At 40.6% G+C, this 20,150-nt stretch overlaps 2 protein-coding genes across 3 annotated transcripts in view; one reads left to right on the top strand and one right to left on the bottom strand.

Moving 5' to 3' along the window:
- Positions 1-2,606, top strand: part of Opn3 (opsin 3) — a 31,172-nt gene extending 28,566 nt beyond the window's left edge. The window contains exon 4 of the mRNA XM_059281182.1: positions 1,875-2,606. Within this exon, the coding sequence (XP_059137165.1) occupies positions 1,875-2,138 (264 nt within the window). The 3' untranslated portion in view covers positions 2,139-2,606. The remainder of the gene's footprint in view (positions 1-1,874) is intronic.
- A 2,364-nt stretch (positions 2,607-4,970) lies between these two features.
- Positions 4,971-20,150, bottom strand: part of Kmo (kynurenine 3-monooxygenase) — a 41,490-nt gene continuing 26,310 nt past the window's right edge. Inside the window, exons 11-16 of one of the 2 annotated variants that reach the window (XM_059280658.1) lie at positions 11,762-11,819; positions 9,483-9,574; positions 9,380-9,386; positions 7,184-7,236; positions 7,038-7,097; positions 4,971-5,389 (exon numbers count right to left, since the gene is read on the bottom strand). In XM_059280658.1, the coding sequence (XP_059136641.1) occupies positions 5,210-5,389; positions 7,038-7,097; positions 7,184-7,236; positions 9,380-9,386; positions 9,483-9,574; positions 11,762-11,819 (450 nt within the window). In that variant the 3' untranslated portion in view covers positions 4,971-5,209. Of the gene's footprint in view, positions 5,390-7,037; positions 7,098-7,183; positions 7,286-9,379; positions 9,387-9,482; positions 9,575-11,761; positions 11,820-20,150 lie in introns of both variants that reach the window. The other variant, XM_059280657.1, reaches the window with a different exon arrangement.

Here is a 20,150-nt window from a genome sequence, read left to right on the forward strand (position 1 = left end):
ACACACACACACACACACACACACACACACACATAACTATATATATATATATATATATATATATATATATATAATGAAAAATCTTTTAAGAAAGAAGTAAAAAAAGCAAAGACTCAAGAAGAAATATAGAATATTTCCAAAGGAGAAAAGCAGGCCCAAGATCTACCAATAAATGTACACTATTTGTTAGGTAATATTAATTAATATTTAGTTTACCAGAAAATAGTTTGGATATACTACTACTAATAGTTATGACTCAAATAATAACTAAAAATTACTATAATATGAAGGTTCCACCCATTATCTTTAAAACCTCCACAAAATAGACACTGACTCTATCCCATACTTTATTTATGGATTATGAAATGAAAGACCACTGGCACAGTAGACAAAATTTAAATGCATTCACCAAAAATCATTTGTTTGTGCCTTTCTCCCAGCTGATGAATTATGAATCAAAGCTTCTAAACTTGAATTTGAATTCACCAAATCTGAAAATATAGTTTAAAAGTGTCTATTCTGATACACAATGTCTGAGTTTCTGGTACTCTACATATCTGATGAGCTCCCCACTGGTCCTGATGGTTCTGATTCCTAGTAACACACTTTAAACAATAATCCTAAATAATATAACAAAGTGGCAGAAACAAGTAAGACAGTGGTTCTTCCCATGAGGAGCTGGATGTGAGGAAATACGTTCTGGCTTACAGACTTTACTCAACTCTGACAGCAATGTATCTCGAGCACTGAACTTGACTTGTAAAATGATGGTTTGCTGAATACATAATCGAATGTGTACTCTAAAAGAGTCATGTAAGCCAAATGTGCCCTGCATATAGTTGGTGGAGACACTAAAGAACACAGAAGTCAATGTATCTGTTTATTGATGTTTTCAGACCTGGGAAAGCTCCTGCAGTAAACAAAAAGGGTAATAAGTTGATTTCAAATCGGTATGCTCTGTTGGCCGTGGTAGACTTAATACTTAGCAAACAGGTCAGATTTCAGCATGCTGACAAAGAAACAATGTTTACTATGAGGCCAGAGACTGCAGATGGTGCATTTACTCATGTCAGGGTGTTTTCAGTGAATGTTCCCTGCACATTGTGATGGTCCTCTGTTTGAACCTTGGCTACTCAGGCTCTTGTAGAAGGGGGAGAGCAGAGGGGAAACCCAAGAGGGTCTCAGAAACATGGGAGAACCCCTTGTCTGCTGTGAGTAGTGTCTCGAGATCTCAGCCCAGTGGCTGTCACTCAAGGGCTGCTCACTGAGTATTTAATGACTCAATTCCTTAAACCCAGAGGTAAAACTGCCCTCCAAGAAGGTTTACATACATTGAAACCATGGAGACCACAAAGGATTAGAATATTCTTTTTCATCTGGTTAGTAAGAATTATAGTAAATAAAAGACCTAAAAGTTAATGGGGGACCTTGGTAGATCTGATCATTACTGTATAACTCCATCCCATGCCATCTAATAAAGAAAAGGGGTGGGTGGGGCTGGGGAGATGGCAAGCGTGAGGACCTGACTTCAATCTTCAGCACATACATAAAAAGCCGAGTGTGGCGGTGTGTGTTCGTAATCCAGCACTGAGAAGATTATATGGGTCACTGGGATTCACTGGCTAGCAAGCCTGGCCTAAGGGGCAAGCCTCAGGTCCATGTCTCAAAAGACAAAGTGTGTGCCACTTGAGATTGGCCTTGGCCTCCACATGCATAGGCATGCACATGTGTACGTGCACACACACACACACACACACACACACACACACACACAGGGTGGAGGGAGATAGATTAAGTTGTCTTGAATTTTACTTCAGATTAAAGGCCAGGTATTCACTTAGTAATTGGCTTTATTGCTCCATTTTTCTCTGCAGTTTCGGAGGTCCCTTCTACAGCTCCTATGCTGCCGACTGCTGAGATGCCAGAGGCCTGCTAAAAACCTACCAGCAGCGGAGAGTGAAATGCAGATCAGGCCCATTGTGATGTCGCAGAAGGACGGGGACAGGCCAAAGAAGAAAGTGACCTTTAACTCCTCTTCCATCATTTTCATCATCACCAGTGATGAGTCCCTGTCTGTGGACGACAGTGACAGAAGCAATGCATCCAAGGCCAATGTCATCCAAGTCCGTCCTTTATAAGACTGGAAGACGAGTCTTGTACCTGTCACACAACGTCTACTATCAGGACGGCCCTGGAGCCCCCATTTGGTATAGTAACTGCAGAACCTCGTGGCCTACCCGGAAATCCGAATTACCCATATGCTGTCTGTGTTCAAGAAGCGACTGAGCAAGACAAATTATTTTCATTCAATGGGTGCTTTATCACACGAGAAACTCCTGGTGGCACAAAGTGAGCGTTTGGCACTATCGTCTACTATGCCAGGATTTGACCTTCCAATGACCATATTTGCCAAAGCACATTATACATTCTGTTTCTCAAATCCAGTTCACTGTATAAATGACTGTCTCATACCCATGTGTGCAATGGCTGGGGCAGCTGGGGTATGTGATGGTGTTGGGTCCTCTTCTGTGCCATGCTATGTGTTTGACCAATTCAGTTTATTAAGGAGGTAATAAATCAATCCCTACTTTTCTCTGAAAACCAAAGGCTGTTGTCATGTGTATAGTGTGACCGACAAGGCAGTCAGATTAAGAAAGCAAGTTCCAGAAGGTACTGTAAGAAATGTCGTAGAAAAACAGAGACTCGCGTTGGTCATGTCGATGGTTTGATCATACCACAGTGGAGAATGTACATAGAAAAAAGGGTGGTAAAGACAGATTGATACTTCCATCTATTCATTTCAGAAATTAGTTTGACAAAGTCTCCTTTCCTTTTAATAATTCCCCACTATTTTGTCAAAACACCTGCCGAGGAGTTCCCAGTAAACAAAGTTACATTCAGAGAGAGATGAAAATAAACATTTTAGTGTGTTAATACCATGCAATATTATTTAAATTTTAGTACATTTATTTATTTATTGTATGTGTATGTGTATGTGTGTGTGCATGTACACACTCATGTCATATTGTGCATGTGGAACTCAGAGGACAACTTGTGGGAAACAGTTCTCTCCTTCCACCATGGGTGTCCCAGGGATCGAACTCAGGTCGCCAGGCTTGGCAGCAAGCACCTTTTCTCACTCAGCCATCTCACCAGCTCCATACAGTGCGTTTTTAAATTTTCATTGTTTATCAGTAGGATCCGGATATCAGATGGGCCACATTAGTGAGGAGATCATCTTCCCACGTGTCATTGTTCATACCTGGAGGAGAACAGCACATACTGCCCCCAAATGTGCTCCATTTTGTGGGGTTACCTTGAGTGGAAAGTCACGGAGAAGAGACAATAGAAGAGAAGCCTCCCCTGACTTGCCTAGGTGACTTAAGGCTTGCTGCTCCAGGGGTTCCAATCCCTCTCCTTTGTCCTATCATGTCCCCATACCTTTACTACTTGTTGAAGATGATGTAAATCAGGGCTTTCTACAGAAGCTTACTTTCTTTTTTAAATGTTTTTTTTAAAATGTACCAGATTTTTATTTAAGCTGTTTCCTCACAACATTGTGTATCACACAGATTCCTCCCTTTTATATATGTTTTTAACTTAAAATAAAATTACATCATTTCCTCCCTTCTCTTTCTTCCCTCTAATCCCTTCCGTGCATCCCCTTGCTACTTCTAGAAATTTTGGACTCTAAAGATTTTTCAATTATGGGGGGGCAGTCTATGCGTGGTTATATGCACATGGGTACAGGAGCCCAAGGAAGCCAGAGGCATGAAATTAGGGGCAGTTGCGAGCTGCCTGATATGGGTGCTGAGAACAGAACTAGAAGCCTCTGCAAGAGTGGAATATGCACTAACAGCTGAGCCATCTCTCCAGCCCCTAAGCCAGCTCATTTTCTGAGCCTCTCCCATGTACATATGAAATACACATGCTTCTAAACTTCAGTTTGTTCCCTTTTGACAATCTGTTATAGTAACTGCAGCCAACAAACTTAAGAAATAAAAGGAACAATTATACTATTTGTTTATTTTTGCAGTGCTAGGGAATCCAACCCAGAGCCCTGGGCATGCTAGGTAAGCACTCTACTACAGAGCTACGTCCCCTTTCTGAAAACAATATTTTTCTTTCCCTACACACCAAGCCTAGATTATTAGGACTCAAGGATGTCTTTGACAATATGAAAATGCAAATTGTTTTATCTTTATTACCTCAGTCTTTATTACCTATAAAACTAGTATTGTAGGCCAGGCAGTGGTGGCGCACGCCTTTAATCCCAGCAGTTGGGAGGCAGAGCCAGGCAGATCTCTGTGAGTTCGAGGCCAGCCTGGTCTACAGAGCGAGATCCAGGACAGGCACCAAAACTACACAGAAAAACCCTGTCTCAAAAACAAACAAACAAAACCTAGTATCGTAGCTTTGAAAATTAACAATGTTTGAAAAGAACTTCCAAGTGTACCAGTCAGTCTACTGAAGAAAGAACCAAAGAGTCTCCACACTGCACTTTGAAGATGACGCCAACTGTCACAGTGTGATGTTCAAGGCATCACTTCTGTGTGTCTAAAATGGAATGAACTATGTCTCCATGCTTCTGCAAGACAGCCTTCCTGTCTCCTTTTCACTCTTGGGTATATTTCATTTACTAATAACAACCCTTTCTTATTCTTCACTTGACATGCCATTAATAGCCCTTTCTTCAAAAGGTAATAATTCTGGTATCTGGAGCCTGGGAAATAAATTCATCCTGGAACTCTTTGGAACAGCCTGCCTTTCATTCACACCCTGATTCTAACAAGTGCTCTGAACCTGTGGTTAGGCAAACCCCATCGACTGCTACAAAGGGGAAGTAGCACACCAGGCAGGCTGTGGTTTTCAGTCCGGAATGTTGTTGCTCCTATAATGTCCCATATACAAAAACTCGTTTTTGAGAAGTGAAAGAGACCTTGGTTATTGCAATTTTAATTTAAATTGACCCAGCCCAAGCATGCAAAGGGATGGAAACACTACAAAAACAGCAACGGCATCTCCCCTCGTTCAGCTGACAAACACACAGAAATTCTACGTGGAACTTGGTTATATGCTGACAATTATTTTCCAGTAGTGAATTAAATGTGCCAATGGAAACATGCATTTGGTCCTTGATTTTGGAGAGTAGTCAAGCATTTTTTACCCGGAACCTTGATGCTTTGGTTGGTGAAATGGGGAATTTTTCCTAGTGACTCCATGGAACTTGCCAGAAGACACTTGGGTTCCTATTCCAGTATCCTGTGGTTCCAGTCCATGGCAGCCTTCTCAAGAATCCCAGAGGTCTCAGGGGCATGTGCTGCACAAGTAGGTAGGCACTTCCAATGGCTATCAGGGATCCAAGGCCGAAGAGTCCTTTGTTTATCACCTGAAAGGATGGCAAACGTCCAAAACTGTTCAGCCAGAGGTTGAATCTTGAGATAAATTTCCTTCCTACATCACAGATAAGTGTACAACTTTCCCCCTATATATCACAGACAAGTGCACAGGTGCCTTCCTACATCATAGACAAGTATGCAGTTCTCTCTATATATCACAGACAAGTGCACAGGTGTCTTCCTACATCACAGATGAGTGTGCAATTCTCTCTCTATATCACAGACAAGTGCACAGGTGTCTTCCTACATCACAGATGAGTGTGCAATTCTCTCTCTATATCACAGACAAGTGCACAGGAGTCTTCTACATCACAGACAAGTGTGCAGTTCTCTGTTGCTTTTAACTTGAAGCAGCAACTTGATTGTTTGACCTCTGCTCTGTCCCCACCCTTATTTCAGTGCATTCTGCCTGCTTGTCTCTTCTCCTTTGCATGGCTTTATCATTGAGGTCAGGGACCTATGTTATTGGGTGTGTAGGTATGTGTGTTATGTGTACATAGGTAGGGGGTGCACTTTTGCGTACACATGGTAGAGGCCAGAGATTAATGTGAGGTGGTTTCCCCCTTCTCTCTCCAATTTATTGTTTTGAGACAGAGTCTCTCACTGAACTTAGAACTCACTGTTTTGGCTAGCAAGCCCTTGGAATCTACCCCGACCCTCACCCTTGAACAGGGTTACAGATGTGTACCGTGTCCAGCTTTTATGTGGGTGCTGGGGGGGTCTCATCACAGGCTTTCATGACTGTGCAAAAAGAATTTCACCCACAGAACAATCTTCCCAGCCCCTATTTTATTCATCTTTATGGAGGTAGAGCTTACAGGTAGATCTTCATTCTTTCCAACCCATTCTCTTCACAGCAAAGTCACTGACCTAAAATCCTAGCCTGGGTGTTTAAGCCTTCTTAGGTCTCTCAGCTTTCCGTAGACTGGTCTTCTTCCTGTTTCAGCAGGATGCTGAAGGCCCTACTTACCCCTCCAGCTTCCATCTGGCCACTGTTACACCCTGGGCCTCCTGGCTAGTGTATCTTCAGCCTTCATTACCTAGCCTATACTCATATTCTCCTTGCAGTAGCTCATGAGGCATGCCCCACCATATTTGTCCACCTTTCCTATTAGTTCCTGAGCCACAGGTAAGATTGGCACTACATCTTGTCCACTGAAGCATCTTGCTCAGTATATATGCACTCAATAAACTATCCACAAATGAAGTTATAAAATTCCTAAAGTAGTCAGGAATCTGAATTGCATTTAATGGCACCCCTGGGTCAGCTTCTCAAAATGAATGCATCACTACATTCCACTAGACAGTGTGTTATAAGTGACACAGTTCTGTCTAATTTTACAAGTTAAACCCACAAAGATACCACATAATGCAAAAGTCAAGAGTAGCTCACGATGCTAATACAAAGTAAAAAGCTGAGAAATATCAGCCTCATTTTCCTCTTCAAATTTCTCTCTCTTTTTTTTTCATCACGCAGAGTGTGTGCTCTGTACTCTGTAGACTCAGGGAAGGTTTTACTTGGAAGACAAGCATAATGTCTCTGTCCTGTCATGTCTGTATTTCCCTGAAATAGATATGACCATAAAACTATATGACACTTCAACACATCACGGTTTTCAATAGTCAAATTCTTCAAACCTTTTTTTGCCAATGCCAGCGCAGCACTGCCTCGTGGTATCTTATTCTGGTGAAGGCGACCTGCAGGGAGATTTAAAAGCATGTAGTGTATTCTTTAATAGCTACACAGAGAGGAAATGAGGCAAAGCCTTTAATACAGTTCTTACCATGGTATAGAGAGGGATAAAGGTAGATGGCATAATAGCATGAAGAAATTTATCTAGGATCCTTTGAAACAGGAACCACCTAGAGTTGACATGTGCTCGCATCTGCAATGACAGGAGTTTTAAAAAGAGTACCTTAAAAGAAGCAGCTCTCTTTCCTGACAACAGTTTTCTACTAGTCTTCATTCACAGTTGTCCCAACAAAGGATGCTAACACAAGAGTCAAATAAAATCCCATTTCCATAATAGTCATCCCCAAGTCCCCTTAAGAAATTTCAGGAGTACAAGACATTGCCTTGAAAACATACAAAATCTAGTCTGGTTTTTCCTAGAAGACAATTTCAATAAAAAAATTCTGTTTCAGCGAAAGATATATTGAACCAGAATTTTGAATGACCTGTAAGTTCAAAGGTTTGATCAATTACTGTTGCCCTCTACTTAACTGGCAACATTGTTTATGGCAACAAGGATGACTTACAACTGCCTCTGTCCTGTTTTATATTACTACTTAGGACAAGTGTTGTGTTATATTAAACTGGCTTTGTGTGTGCATGTGTGTGTGTGTGTGTGTGTGTGCGTGCGCGCGCACCTGTTGAATGTGTGTGGTATATGTGCATAGGTATGCACTCTTCTATATGCACATGCATGCAGAGACCAGAAAGGAGTTCTGATTGTTGTAGAATATTATTTTAAGATGTGTTACATTTGTTTATGCTGTAGAACATTTGTTTTAATGATGCAAAGATGTGTTGCACTCTTTTATGTTGCATTTGTTTAACTCTGTGAAGCTGTGCTATTGTGCCTGCCTAAAACACCTGATAGTCTAATAACAAGCTGAACAGCCAATAGTGAGGCAGGAGAAAGGATAGGCAGGGCTGGCAGGCAGAGAGAATAAATAGAGGGAGAAATATGGGAGGAGGAGGGGAAGGAGCAAGGAGGGAAAGGAGAGGAGGATGTAACAGGCCAGCCACACAGCCGCACAGCCAGCTACAGAGTAAGCGTGAAAGTAAGATATACAGAAGTAAGAAAAGGAAAAAGCCCAGAGGCACAAGGTAGATGGGATAAATTAAAGTTAAGACAAGCTGGCAAGAAACAAGACAAGCTAAGGCTGGGAATTCATAAGTAAGAATAAGCCTCCATGTGTGATTTATTTGGGAGCTGGGTGGTGGGCTCCCCCAAAAGAGCAAAATCAACTAACACCTGCTCTATCACTCTCCTCCTTATTCCAGCAAGGCAGTCTCTCATTGAACTTGGAGTTATTCTGACAGCAAGCAAGGCCCTCACTACTCTGGAGTTCCAAGGGCATGGCCACTCCAGCATTTTGCATGCATCTTGGGAATTAGAACTCAGACCTTCATTCTTGAGCAGCAAGTGTCCTCACCCAGAGTTATCTTCCAGCCCATGACCTACTTTTGGAGTCAGGTAATATATATCAACAAAGTCTCCCAGTATCTTCTAGAACTCAATTGTATATGTTACAACTATGCCAACATTATTTCTTTCTCTCTTCAAGAGAAATGGAAATGGCCACTATTTCCCTTGTTTTTTGTGTAAACTTTTCCATTTTCCTATTTTAAAGCAATAATAACAATCATTTGTCATGAGACTTTGACATGACTAGCTTAAAATGAAGTGTAAGTCTTAATAGTACTCATCTTTCTGATCAAGAATTTCTTTGGTATTATATACTGTTTTTATTCCATGGTATTCTAAATACTCAGGATATTCTGTTAAGAAAAAGTCATTCAGGCCTTTAATCCCAGCATTCAGGAGGCTGAGGCAGGTGGATTTCTGAGTTCAAGGTCCCTCTGGTCTACAGAGCGAGTTCTAGGACAGCCAGGGCGTTACACAGAGAAATGCTGTCTCAAGAAAGAAAGAAAGAAAGAAAGATAAAAAAAAAGCCATTCAATATTTCTAAGATTTCACAATTATTTTAATGTATCTCAAATTCATATTTTGAGAATAGAATATGGCTACCTCCTAAATGTCTGAAATTTGGACCTGTGAAATTTTAGATGTTTTGCTATCTCTGTTATCTTCAAAGTGCTTCTGAAATCAGGTAGAAATGATGAGTCTTTGTCATTGGCTACATCGCAGCAATCTACCTATGTTTAAGAAATGGTGTGTGTGTGGGGGGGGTGCGTACATGTGCATACTTGCATGTGTCTATTGTGTGTGTACATGTGTGCCTTTGTCCACACATATTCTTATGCAGCATGTATGAGACAAGGCTGGAGCAAAGGAAAATAAAAAGCCTTCTTTCTAGTCTATTGGTAAACTGTCTCATGGAATGGAGCCAAACTTTTCTCACCTCTATATAATTGTACATAGACAGGTCTGAAATTGCATGGTCATCTGGAATCCTAAATCTTGAGAATTCAGGAAGGCACACACCTAGAAATCAAAATTAAATAAAACATATATGTGTTTAAAGAATATACAGAAAATATTCGGGAGAGATGGCTCAGTGGTTAAGTGCACTGGCTGCTCTTTCGAAGGACCTGAACTCTGTTCCTAGCACCCACCTTGGGTGGCCCACAACCACCTGTAACTCTGGCTTAGAAGATCTAATGCCATCTTCTGACCTCTGAGGGCACCTGTGCACACATGCTATACACTCACACACAGACATATAAATAAATCTTTTAACAAGCAAAATAAAAAATTTTAAAAACTGCTGGTCTCCAGGTAGGTCAAACTAAACAGTGTTTCCTCTTGAAAAATTTTAATCTTATAAAACTATTGATAATGACAACAACCTACAGTTATTGAGCAATGTCCATTGAGTATTTCCTGTTGTGATCAAATAAAGGTTAGAATAAAACTAATATTAGGATATTGGTTGTTTAAATCATAATTTCCCAAATGGGAAAAAAAATGTGATGGTTAATCTACATTGAGAACTTGATTGGATTTAGAATTACCATGGAAACACATCTCTGGACATGTGTCTATAGGGATGATGCCAGAGAGGTAGAACCGAAGAGGAAAGACCCAGGGTTGGGGATTTAGCTCAGTGGTAGAGCACTTGCCTAGCAAGCACAAGGACCTGGCTTTGGTCCTCAGCTCCAGAAAACAAACAAACAAAAAAAAACAAAAACAAAAACAAAAACAAAACAAAGAGGAAAGACCCACCCTTAGTGTGGGCAGCATTAATCTGATGGGCTGGTGTCCCAGAATGAATAAAAAGGAGAAAGTGGAACAAGCACCAGCAATTCTTTGCCTCCTGACTGCGGATGTGACTCACACTTCTGCCTCCATGCCTTCCCTCTGTCATGAACCACAGCCCTTGAACTATAAAGCAAAACAAACCTTTCCCTCCTCAAGTTGCTTCTCTAGTTACAGTAACAAGTAACTGCACAGGTTCATGTGACAACTTTAAACGATGCTCAACCCTCCACTTTTACCCTTTTTTGTGTGTGTTTCTTTGAGGGCTTGAGTGTTTCTGAGGGTGTTCTGTGAAGGCTGTAGGCAAAGGTGGACCACCAGAGCTGGAAGGCAGAGAAAGGTGCACAGATCCACCCTGATCTGCTGCTGCTCTGAACTCTTATCTGTCAGTGGGTCACTGCTACCCGGGAGTGGTAGGATCTTACAGGCATGAGGCCTACCAAGAGGTCCTTGAGTCACTGGAGGCATGCCCTTAGAGGGGGCTGTGGGTCCTAGGTCTCCCTGGCCTTCTCTGTCACTTCCAGATCAGGAGGTGAGTGACTTTTTCTCTGCTGCTGGCTAGCCACCACGATGTCTCCTCTCCACGGGCCTAGAGCAAGGGGCCAACTGATCATAGACTAGAACTTCTGAAACTGAGAGACACTGTTGTAGAATATTATTTTAAGTAGGCAAAGATGTGTTGCATTTGTGTATGGTGCAGAATATCACTTCAACTGTGCACAGGTATGTTACTTTTGTTTATGCTGCACTTGTCTAACAATGTAAGGCTGTGTTGCATTTGTTTCACCTTGCCTGTCTAAGGCATTTGATTAATAAAGAGCTGAATGGCCAATAGCTAGGCAGAGAAAGGATAGGTGGGGCTAGCAGCAGAGAGAATACACAGTAGGAGAAATCGAGGCTCAGGAGAAAAGAAGAAGGAAGAATGAGAGAAGGAGGAGAGTATGAGGGACATGCCTGTGGCAAGAAGCCAGACAGATGCCAGCCAGCCAGCCTGAGAAACAGTGAAAGTAAGATATACAGAAGAAAGGTAATAAGCCCCAAGGCAAAAGGTAGATAAAGAGAAACAGGTTAATTTAAGTTAAAAGAGCTAGCAAGAAATATGCCTAAGCTAAATGTGTCATAACTAATAATAAGTCACCGTGTCATGATTTGGGAGCTGGTTGGTGGCTCAAAAGAAAAGTCTGGTAAATGTCACAATAAACCTTTTCTAAGTTGATTATCCCAGGTATTGCTATAGTAATTGAAAGATGACCAGCACTTTCCTCCATAAATTCTAGGTTTCCCTCTCTGGGTGGTCATTCTCTGGAATGGGCAATGACTATGGCAGAGACATTATTAGAGTGCCAGGATCATAAGTCAGCCCACAACTGATCATCTGGGCTAGTCTACGTCCTCCTGAGAAAGTATACTTACTAAGATCGTTATTGAATTTGTCCATTAACTCATCAAATACCAAGCAGTCTTCAAAGCCCTGAAACAAGAAAAATGGGTAAAAATAAGGCATAAATAATGAAACACTTCATAGCAATTATAAAGAGAACTAGTATTGGCCAGTATAGTGCATAGACTGGGGATCTTTAATGTAACAGACAGGTTCCCATCTTATGTCTAATCATGATACAAAGACCAGCTGCTGGACCCTCGTGCTGTCTCTGCCTCATTGATATCTGCAATGATTATAATGATTTGAAAATGAACAACAAAAAAATTAAATATATCTGTGATTTTGGTGGATCCCAATGCTCCTTTAAGACTAACAATTACATGTCTCTACCATGAGTTAGTTGTAAACTAGTCAGGTCTGTAAGATTCATGTATAGAATGATTTATTGAGCTGAGCATATAGCTCAGTGGTTGAGGACTGTGCCCACCATGCATGAGGCCTTAGGTTCAATCCCCATTATTGTTAAAAAAATTAATGATAGGATCAAATTAATTTAGTTCCTATAACTCAAATTTAAAACAAAATTTGAACACAAAGAACTTGAAAAATTACTAAGGTGATACTAAATGAATAAGAACCCCAAGTTTCATTATCTACAAATTCAAACTACAGTTTTATTCACAGGTTCTTTTTTTGTTTTTCGAGACAGGGTTTCTCTGTGTAGCTTTGTGCCTTTCCTGGGACTCACTTGGTATCAAACTACAGTTTTAGAGACAATGTAAAAACACGTAAAATATACTTTTCATATCAATTATAGTGATTGCATTTAAAGTAGCAAATGTATTTTTCAACGAATGTCTGCAAGTTCTTTATGGTATAGGAACTTTGATGTAAGAGATGACATATAAGGCAAAGACAACAGTTCTACATTTTTACTTAAAATAATTTGTTTTTTTCTCTGCAAGTATTGGGGTAGACATTAGTAAAATTGTAGCGTTAGAGGTGAAAGGTGGATATCAGATAAGTTACGAAAAACACATTGTGTAATGAATCCCTGAGGCAAAATTTGAACTACTTCCAGAACTTGGGCATTTATCCACAATGCTATAACTGATGTTTACTTATGTCCTTATGAAACAAGTGCTTGAAATTGCTTTGTAGAAAAGTCACAAGCTACTTTTAATTGGAATATTGTGGAGGCCCAAATTACTCAGGGTCTGAGAATCTGAGCTTGCTTTACCCAGCAGGGCTGTATAAGGGGATGATTTGACCATGGTTACTAGGTGTTTGGAAGGATCTATACTTGGCTGTGCAGTGTGCTTTGATCTGGCAAGGGGGAGGTCTTTTGCCCTGCCTGTTGGAATTATTATGAAAAGCTCCTTTGAATAAACAGAAAAGGCCACTGGGTATTGACCCAGGTCTTCCTGCAACTATCCTGTGTTTTGTCATTCTCCTCTTCACTATCTTTCTATCTAATATTTTCTTATCCCTCTCTCCTCCTCATAGGAACCCTTGAAATGGTGGGAGTGGGCTCCCACAGATGATACCAGAACTTGGGACTTGGGTGTAGAGGAGACAAGAAAGAGAGAGTAGGGGCCACCATGGAAGCAGTTGGACATGTCTGTTTATGAATTAAGGATTAAGCAGTGGTATTCTAGTCTTCAGGAGTAAAATTATATATATAAACCTGAGCAGCTAAAAGTTAAGGTTCTTAGAGTTTATAGAGGAACTGTGTCCTTGGTTTTCTGACTATGGGACTCTGGACACAGAATCATGGGGGAAGATTGGAATTAAAATGCAACAACATTATGAGGAACATGGGACAGAAAAGATCCCAATGGAAGCTTTTGGCCTGTGGGCACTAGTTCTGGACAGTTTGGATCTGAGTCCTGAGTGGCAGGGGGCATTTTCCCTGAGGCAGACACAGATGAAACAAAACCTTCCACTCTGCTAGAGCTGCCACCCGATGGGAATGCTTTAAAAAAACCATTCAATCAGGGTCAGTCCGTCTTGGCCATGAAGCCGAGATTATGGAATAGAAGTCTTGAGATGAGACAAGGGAGGAAATGAAGGGCTTGAGAGATTTAGTAATTTCTCTTTCTCAAAAATTGGAGGCTCTTCAGGTCTTTCCTTCTCAGAAGGGTACTCATCTTCCTTCTGTAGTGGCGGAATTAGACTCATCTGGGGGGTCATCTATCAGAAGGGAAAAGTTGCCCATAATTGCCCTGGTGCAAAAGCCTCCCGGAACATGGAAAACCCTTGCTGCTAGCCCAGCATCTCCCCTTCAAGCCAGTATTAGAGAAGCAGCTAGCAGAGGGGAGAGGGTGCAAGGATTTAAAATGTTCCCTGTAATTGAGCAGCAAGATGCCCAGGATAATATCATGTTAGTGAATGTTCTGATTCCTTTTAAACAATGTAAGGAATTAAAAACAGCATGCAACCAATATGGCCTGACCACCCTGTTTATGCAGCCTTTGTTAGAAAGCCTAGCTCTAGAAGCCTTGCCTCCTGGGGACTGGAAACAGATGGCCAGAGCTTGCCTGTCAGGCAGATATTATTTGCTTTGGAAAAGTTAGTTTGTGGAGCAATGTCAGGCCACAGCTAAAATAAATTGGGTTCAACAGATTCTCATTACTTTTGATATACTTGCCAGAGAAGGTCTTTATCGGGAGATAGGTCAACAGTTAAATTTTGATATGGCAGTCTATGCTCAGGTAAATGCAGCTGTCAAAATGCCTGGAATAAGCTTCTATTGTCTGGAAGACAGACTAAGGATTTATCAAAGATAAGGCAAGGGACTGATGAATTGTTTCAGGACTTTGTCTCTAGGCCAATGCAGACAACAGGCAGGTTAATTGGGGATTCAGAAGCTGGACTTTTGCTTGTTATACAGTTTACCTATGAAAATGCTAATGCTACTTATCAAATTGCTTTGAGACATTTTAGAGAGAAAGGAAATATCTCTGACTATATAATCAGGGAATAGTCATGGCTGCAGCATTACAGGGGAAAACAGCCAAGGGTGTTCTTTACTAGCAAAGAAATTATGGCTCAAGACAAGGGAGAGCTGTTGGACCACTAGGAAGCTGCTTTGGGTGTGGCCAGATAGGACATAAGGTCAAAGGTGTCCTGAAAGGGGAAAAAGCTTAAGGGCAAATAAGAAACCTGGATTGTTCCTGAGATGCAAAAGAAGGATGCATTGGGCCATAAATGTCTATCAAGAATGGATACCCAGAGGAATCCTTTCCAGGGAAATGGATGGAGGGGCCAGTCCCAGGCCCTAACAGAGTAGATTTCTGGGGTAATTCTGCAGTCCCAGCAAAGAAATACATTCAGGACCTCTACAGAGCAACCCAAGGTAGTGCTGGATTAGATCTCAGCTTTTCTATCTATACGGTTTTGACTCCTGAAATGGGGATGCAACCCCTCCCTACTGGTGTTTATGGGCCTTTGCTGGAAGGCACTTTAGGGTTATTGTTGGGAAGAAGTAGTATTACCATGCAGGGGGTCTTTGTTGCTCCTGGAGTAATTGATGCTGATTACATTGGAGAATTTAAGGTGATGACTCACTCACCTAAGGGAATTTCTGTAATAAAGACAGGCCAGAGACTTGCACAGTTAATTTTACTTCTTCAGGTACAACAAGAAATCCTGTTAAAAGGGATAAGAGAGGAGAAGCTGGATTTGGTTTGTCAGATGCCTATTGGCTACGAGCCATAGGTCCACAGCATTGAGAACTTACTTTGATTATAAACAGAAAAAGTTTCTCAGGTTTTCTAGACACTAGTGTGGGTCTGTCAGTTATTACTGCTGGTCAATGGCCTTCCATGTGGCCAAAGATGGAAACTATCACACAGCTGCAAGGGATTGGACAAACCCAATGTCCTGAGCAGAGCAGCAATGAACTCTCCTGGAAAGATGAGAAAGTTCATGAAGGAACCTTTCAGCCATACATTGTCCTCCACTTGCCTGTAAATTAGTGGGGTTGAGTTGTTATGGGTCATATGAGAGTATACTTATATAGCCCCAATACAATTGTCACTAAACAAAAGGTTCCTGACCAGGAGTTAGTAAAAAAAATAGTGATGGTCAAGTGTCACCTTTGCTCTCTAAAGAAAGGACTAATAGGGATGGATTAGAGTATTTTTAGGAAGGGTCATAGAGCACCCTGTACTCCATGCAAATCTTATAACTTGGAAATCTGACAATCCTATTAAGGAAAATTAATGAAACCATACAGTCAATAAGAGTTTTGAAGCCTGGATTGTCTACCCCTACAGCCATACCAAAAGATACTTATAAAGTTATTTTGGATTTAAAGGACTGTTTGTATACCATCCCTTTGGCTCCCCAAGATTGTCAAAGATTTGCATTTAGTATTCCATCAATTAATTTCAAAGAGCCCATGAAAAGATTTCAGGGAGGTTTTACCCCACGGAATGGTCAATAGCCCAACATTGTGTCAGAAGTTTGTGGCTCAAGCTATCCAAAAAGTTAGAGATCAACTTCAGCAAGTTTATATTATTCATTATATGGATCATATTTTGCTTGTGCAAAAAGACAAAGAAATTTTGCTTGACACCTTTGGACAGCTTAAGCACTGCCTTACCCCTGCAGGGTTAATTATTGCTCCAGAGAAAGTGCAAAGACAGCCACCTTTTCAATTTCTAAGATATATATTATACCTTAAGGAGTTAAAGCCTCAAAAATTGGAAATAAGAAATAAATGGGTTAAAAACTTTGAATGATTTTCAAAAATTAGTAGGGGACATTCAATGGTTGCAACCTTGTTTAAAAATATCTACTGGTGATTTGGAACCTTTAAATGATATTTTAAAAGGAGATAGTGATCCTAATTCTCCCAGAAAGTTAACTGAAAAAGGTAGACAGGCTCTTTTACATGAGAGTACTATTCAAAATCAGCAAGTATGTTATATTAATTATGATCTACCTTGGCATGCATATATTTTGCCCATGAGACATACTCCTACATCAGTATTATGGCAAAACAGTCCTCTTTTATGGTTACATCTTCCTGTTTCACCAGTTAAGGCATTAAATCTATATTATGAAGCTGTAGCTTGTTTGGTACAGAAAAGCAGGATTGAATCTAGATATTGTATTGGTAAAGCACTAAGTGTGATCAATGTTCCTTTTACGAAACAACAAATTGATTGGCTTTTGCAAAATAATGATTCTTGGGCAATTGCCTTTTCTCAGTTTTTAGGTCAAATTGATAATCAGTTTCCAGCTGATCGATTGTTGCAGTTCACCCAAATGCATTCCTTTGTATTTCCTAAGGTTGTGATGAAAGATCTTGTAAGAGATGCTATGCTAGTTTTTACTGATGGTTCCTCCAATGGGAGGACTGCTTATGTTATTGATGGTAAAAAGCTACATAGTACAAACAACCCCAGCTTCAGCACAGATAGTAGAATTGAGACAGTGACTACAGTTTTTCAATTTCTTGTAGATAGTTCATTTAATTTATATATAGATAGCCATTATATTTATAGAGCTCTTCAAGTTATAGAAACTGTTCCATGCATTGGGACTAGTAACAGTCAGGTTAGGATGCTGTTTCAACAAATTTAAGATGCTATTCACCAAAGAGAGCTACCATGCTTTGTGGGTCACATTAGAGTTTATTCCAACTTCTTGGCCCTTTAGCCGACAGTAATGCATCAGCTGACAAATTAACATGGATGATTGCCTTATTCAAAGTAGAATTAGCTCAACAGTCACAAGTTTTTCATCATCAAAATAGCAAAAGTCTAAGAAAGTAACTCAATCTTACCAAAGAAGTTGCTCAACAGATAGTTAAACAATGTGGGGTGTGTCTGAAGCATTTTTCTGTATCTCACTTGGGGGTAAACCCTCAAGGCCTTCTTCCTAATCATTTATGGCAAATGAATGTCACTCATATAGTGGAATTTGGCAAATTAAAATATGTACACATGACCACTGACACTTATTCAGGATTTTTAATGACCAGTGCACAATCTGGAGAAGCTACCAAAGTATGTAATTGTTCATTGCCTGGAATGTTCCTCCTATATGGGGATACCAAAAATTATTGAAACTAATAATGGTTCTGGATATAGTAGTAAAGCATTTCAGCAATATTGTTTCCAATGGCAAATTGAACACAAAACAAGCAGTCCTTATAATCCTCAAGGCCAAGGCATTGTTGGGAGAACTCATGGCAGTCTCAAGATGAAGCTTCAAAAAATTAAGAGGAGGGAATTGTACCCTCAGTCACCACACAATGCATTGAATCATGCTCTTTTTGTTCTGAATTTTTTTAATGTGGATGTCCCTGAGCAATCTGCCACAGATAGATTTTGGCACAGTGGCACCCAAGTGACTTTTGCTCAGGTGAAAAGGAAAGATCCTTGCTTGGTATTATGGAAGGGTCCCGACCTTGTTTTAATACGGGGTTGAGGGCATGTTTGTGTTTTTTCACAAGATGAAAATGAACTTCGGTGGCTGCCTAAGCACTTGGTGTGGTGTGTGGAACAGAGGAGTATCAGCTCTGATGACACCATAGCTGGTATTCCTCTAGGGGAGTTGGAGTGAGAGCAGCTCAATCAGTGTTCTTGATCCACTGATGTTCTCCTGCAGTCTGGGGAAAGAAGGAGACTAAGGAGTCCCCCCAGACTCCTAAGAAGGAGTTTGGGATAAAGGTTTTGTCACTATTTGGCATTCAAGGAAGTACTGAGACTATGAAAGCTGGAATGAAATGGAGCCCAGAGCCACACTGCTTCTGGTTGCTGGCAGCAAACCAGTGCATGGCTCCTTTAAGAGATGGTTCCTGATTCCTACTAGCTGAGCAGAAAGCTTTTTGAAGAGTTTTACAGCAGCTCAGTACAGTAATTCCACCTTCCACCTAGTGCAGCTCTCCTAGGGAAAGCTAACTGAGACTGCCTCTGTGGCTGAGAGTGAGGCTTCAGAGACACTTGTTTGAACTGAGTTGAGTTGTCACATTCAGGGGAGCTGCAACAAATTTGGGTAATGAGACTCCTCATATTTGGAAGTATTTGCCTAAGAGTTATTATGACTTGAACTGCTAAAAGGGACTTCAGGGCAGCAGATAAGCCAGGCCCTGATCTTGGGTTGTCAGTGGAACTTTAAGACTGTTATCAGAACTGACTTTTTGAACTTTTGCAAACCTCAGAAATGGGATAATTTTGATTTTACCTACAATTTTAACTGTGGTGACTCACAATTCATATACTCTGTCTTGTTAGAAGAAAATGTAAATAGTTCTGTTAAGAGATCACATTTGAATGTTTCCTAAGGTTTGTAAAGTATAAATAGCCCTATTGAGAGTTGGCTTTTGGATGTAAGTTTATAAGAATTGTAAATATGTATGATAATATTCACGTTAGAATTATGTTAACCTGTTAATATTAATGAACCATGGTTTGGTGAAGCTAAGGGAGTCTTTAGGTTTGATATGGATGCATCAGGAGTTTACAGATTTATTTGATTTTGTTGTATCAAGAGTTTATTAAAAAAGGTCTTGGTGCAGCTGAGGCTGCTATAGACATCCTAGACCCATTCAAAAAGGACATTCCATCTTGGTCATCCTTTACTCCTTTACTGAGAGATGTGGCAGCCTGAGGTAGCAGGAGTATTGCTGTGGTTGCTCCAGTTATTTGCAAGCTCTTAGTAGGGACCTGAGTCAGAGCTGCATAGAATTAAGCTCTGTATTTTCTCCTGCTAGAGGCTGGTAGTCAGAGATGGGTAAGTCTTTCTTGCTAGCTGCCAACCTAAGACAGAGTACACTTGACAGAGAGTATATCTCCATGATGTGTAAGGCTGATTAATGAAGAAGAAGATGACCTAAGACAGACACAGTTTATCTGAGACGTCTGAGGGGCCCTTTAAAATATTAAGAAGGGGGAATTTGTGGAGGCCCAAATTACTCAAGGTTTGAGAATCTGAGCTTGCTTTACCTAGCAGGGCTGCATAAGGGCATGATTTCACTACGAACATGGTTACCAGGTGTTTGGAAGGGTCTATACTTGGCTGTGCAGTGTGCTTCAATCTAGAAAGGAGGGGGTCTTTTGGCCCACCTCTTGGCATTGTTATAAAAAGCCCTTTTGAATAAATGGAAAAGGCCATTGGGTATTGACCCAGGTCCTCCCAAAGCTATCCTGTGTTTTTGTCTTTCTCTTCTTCACTATCTTTCTATCTAATATTTTCTTATCCCTCTCTCCTCCTTATAGGAACCCTTGAAAATGTAGGAGTTGGCCTCCCACAGAATATGGTTCTATCATCAAAGAAATATATGACTAGTGATTGTTAAACTATTATCACATATACATGTATATACATGCAAGAAGTTAATAAGATTTTTGATATTAACATTTAATATAGGAGCACTATATTTAAAAAATTTCATTCTAACCA

Source organism: Peromyscus eremicus, chromosome 15, assembly GCF_949786415.1.
Source record: "Peromyscus eremicus chromosome 15, PerEre_H2_v1, whole genome shotgun sequence".
NCBI lineage: Eukaryota > Metazoa > Chordata > Mammalia > Rodentia > Cricetidae > Peromyscus > Peromyscus eremicus.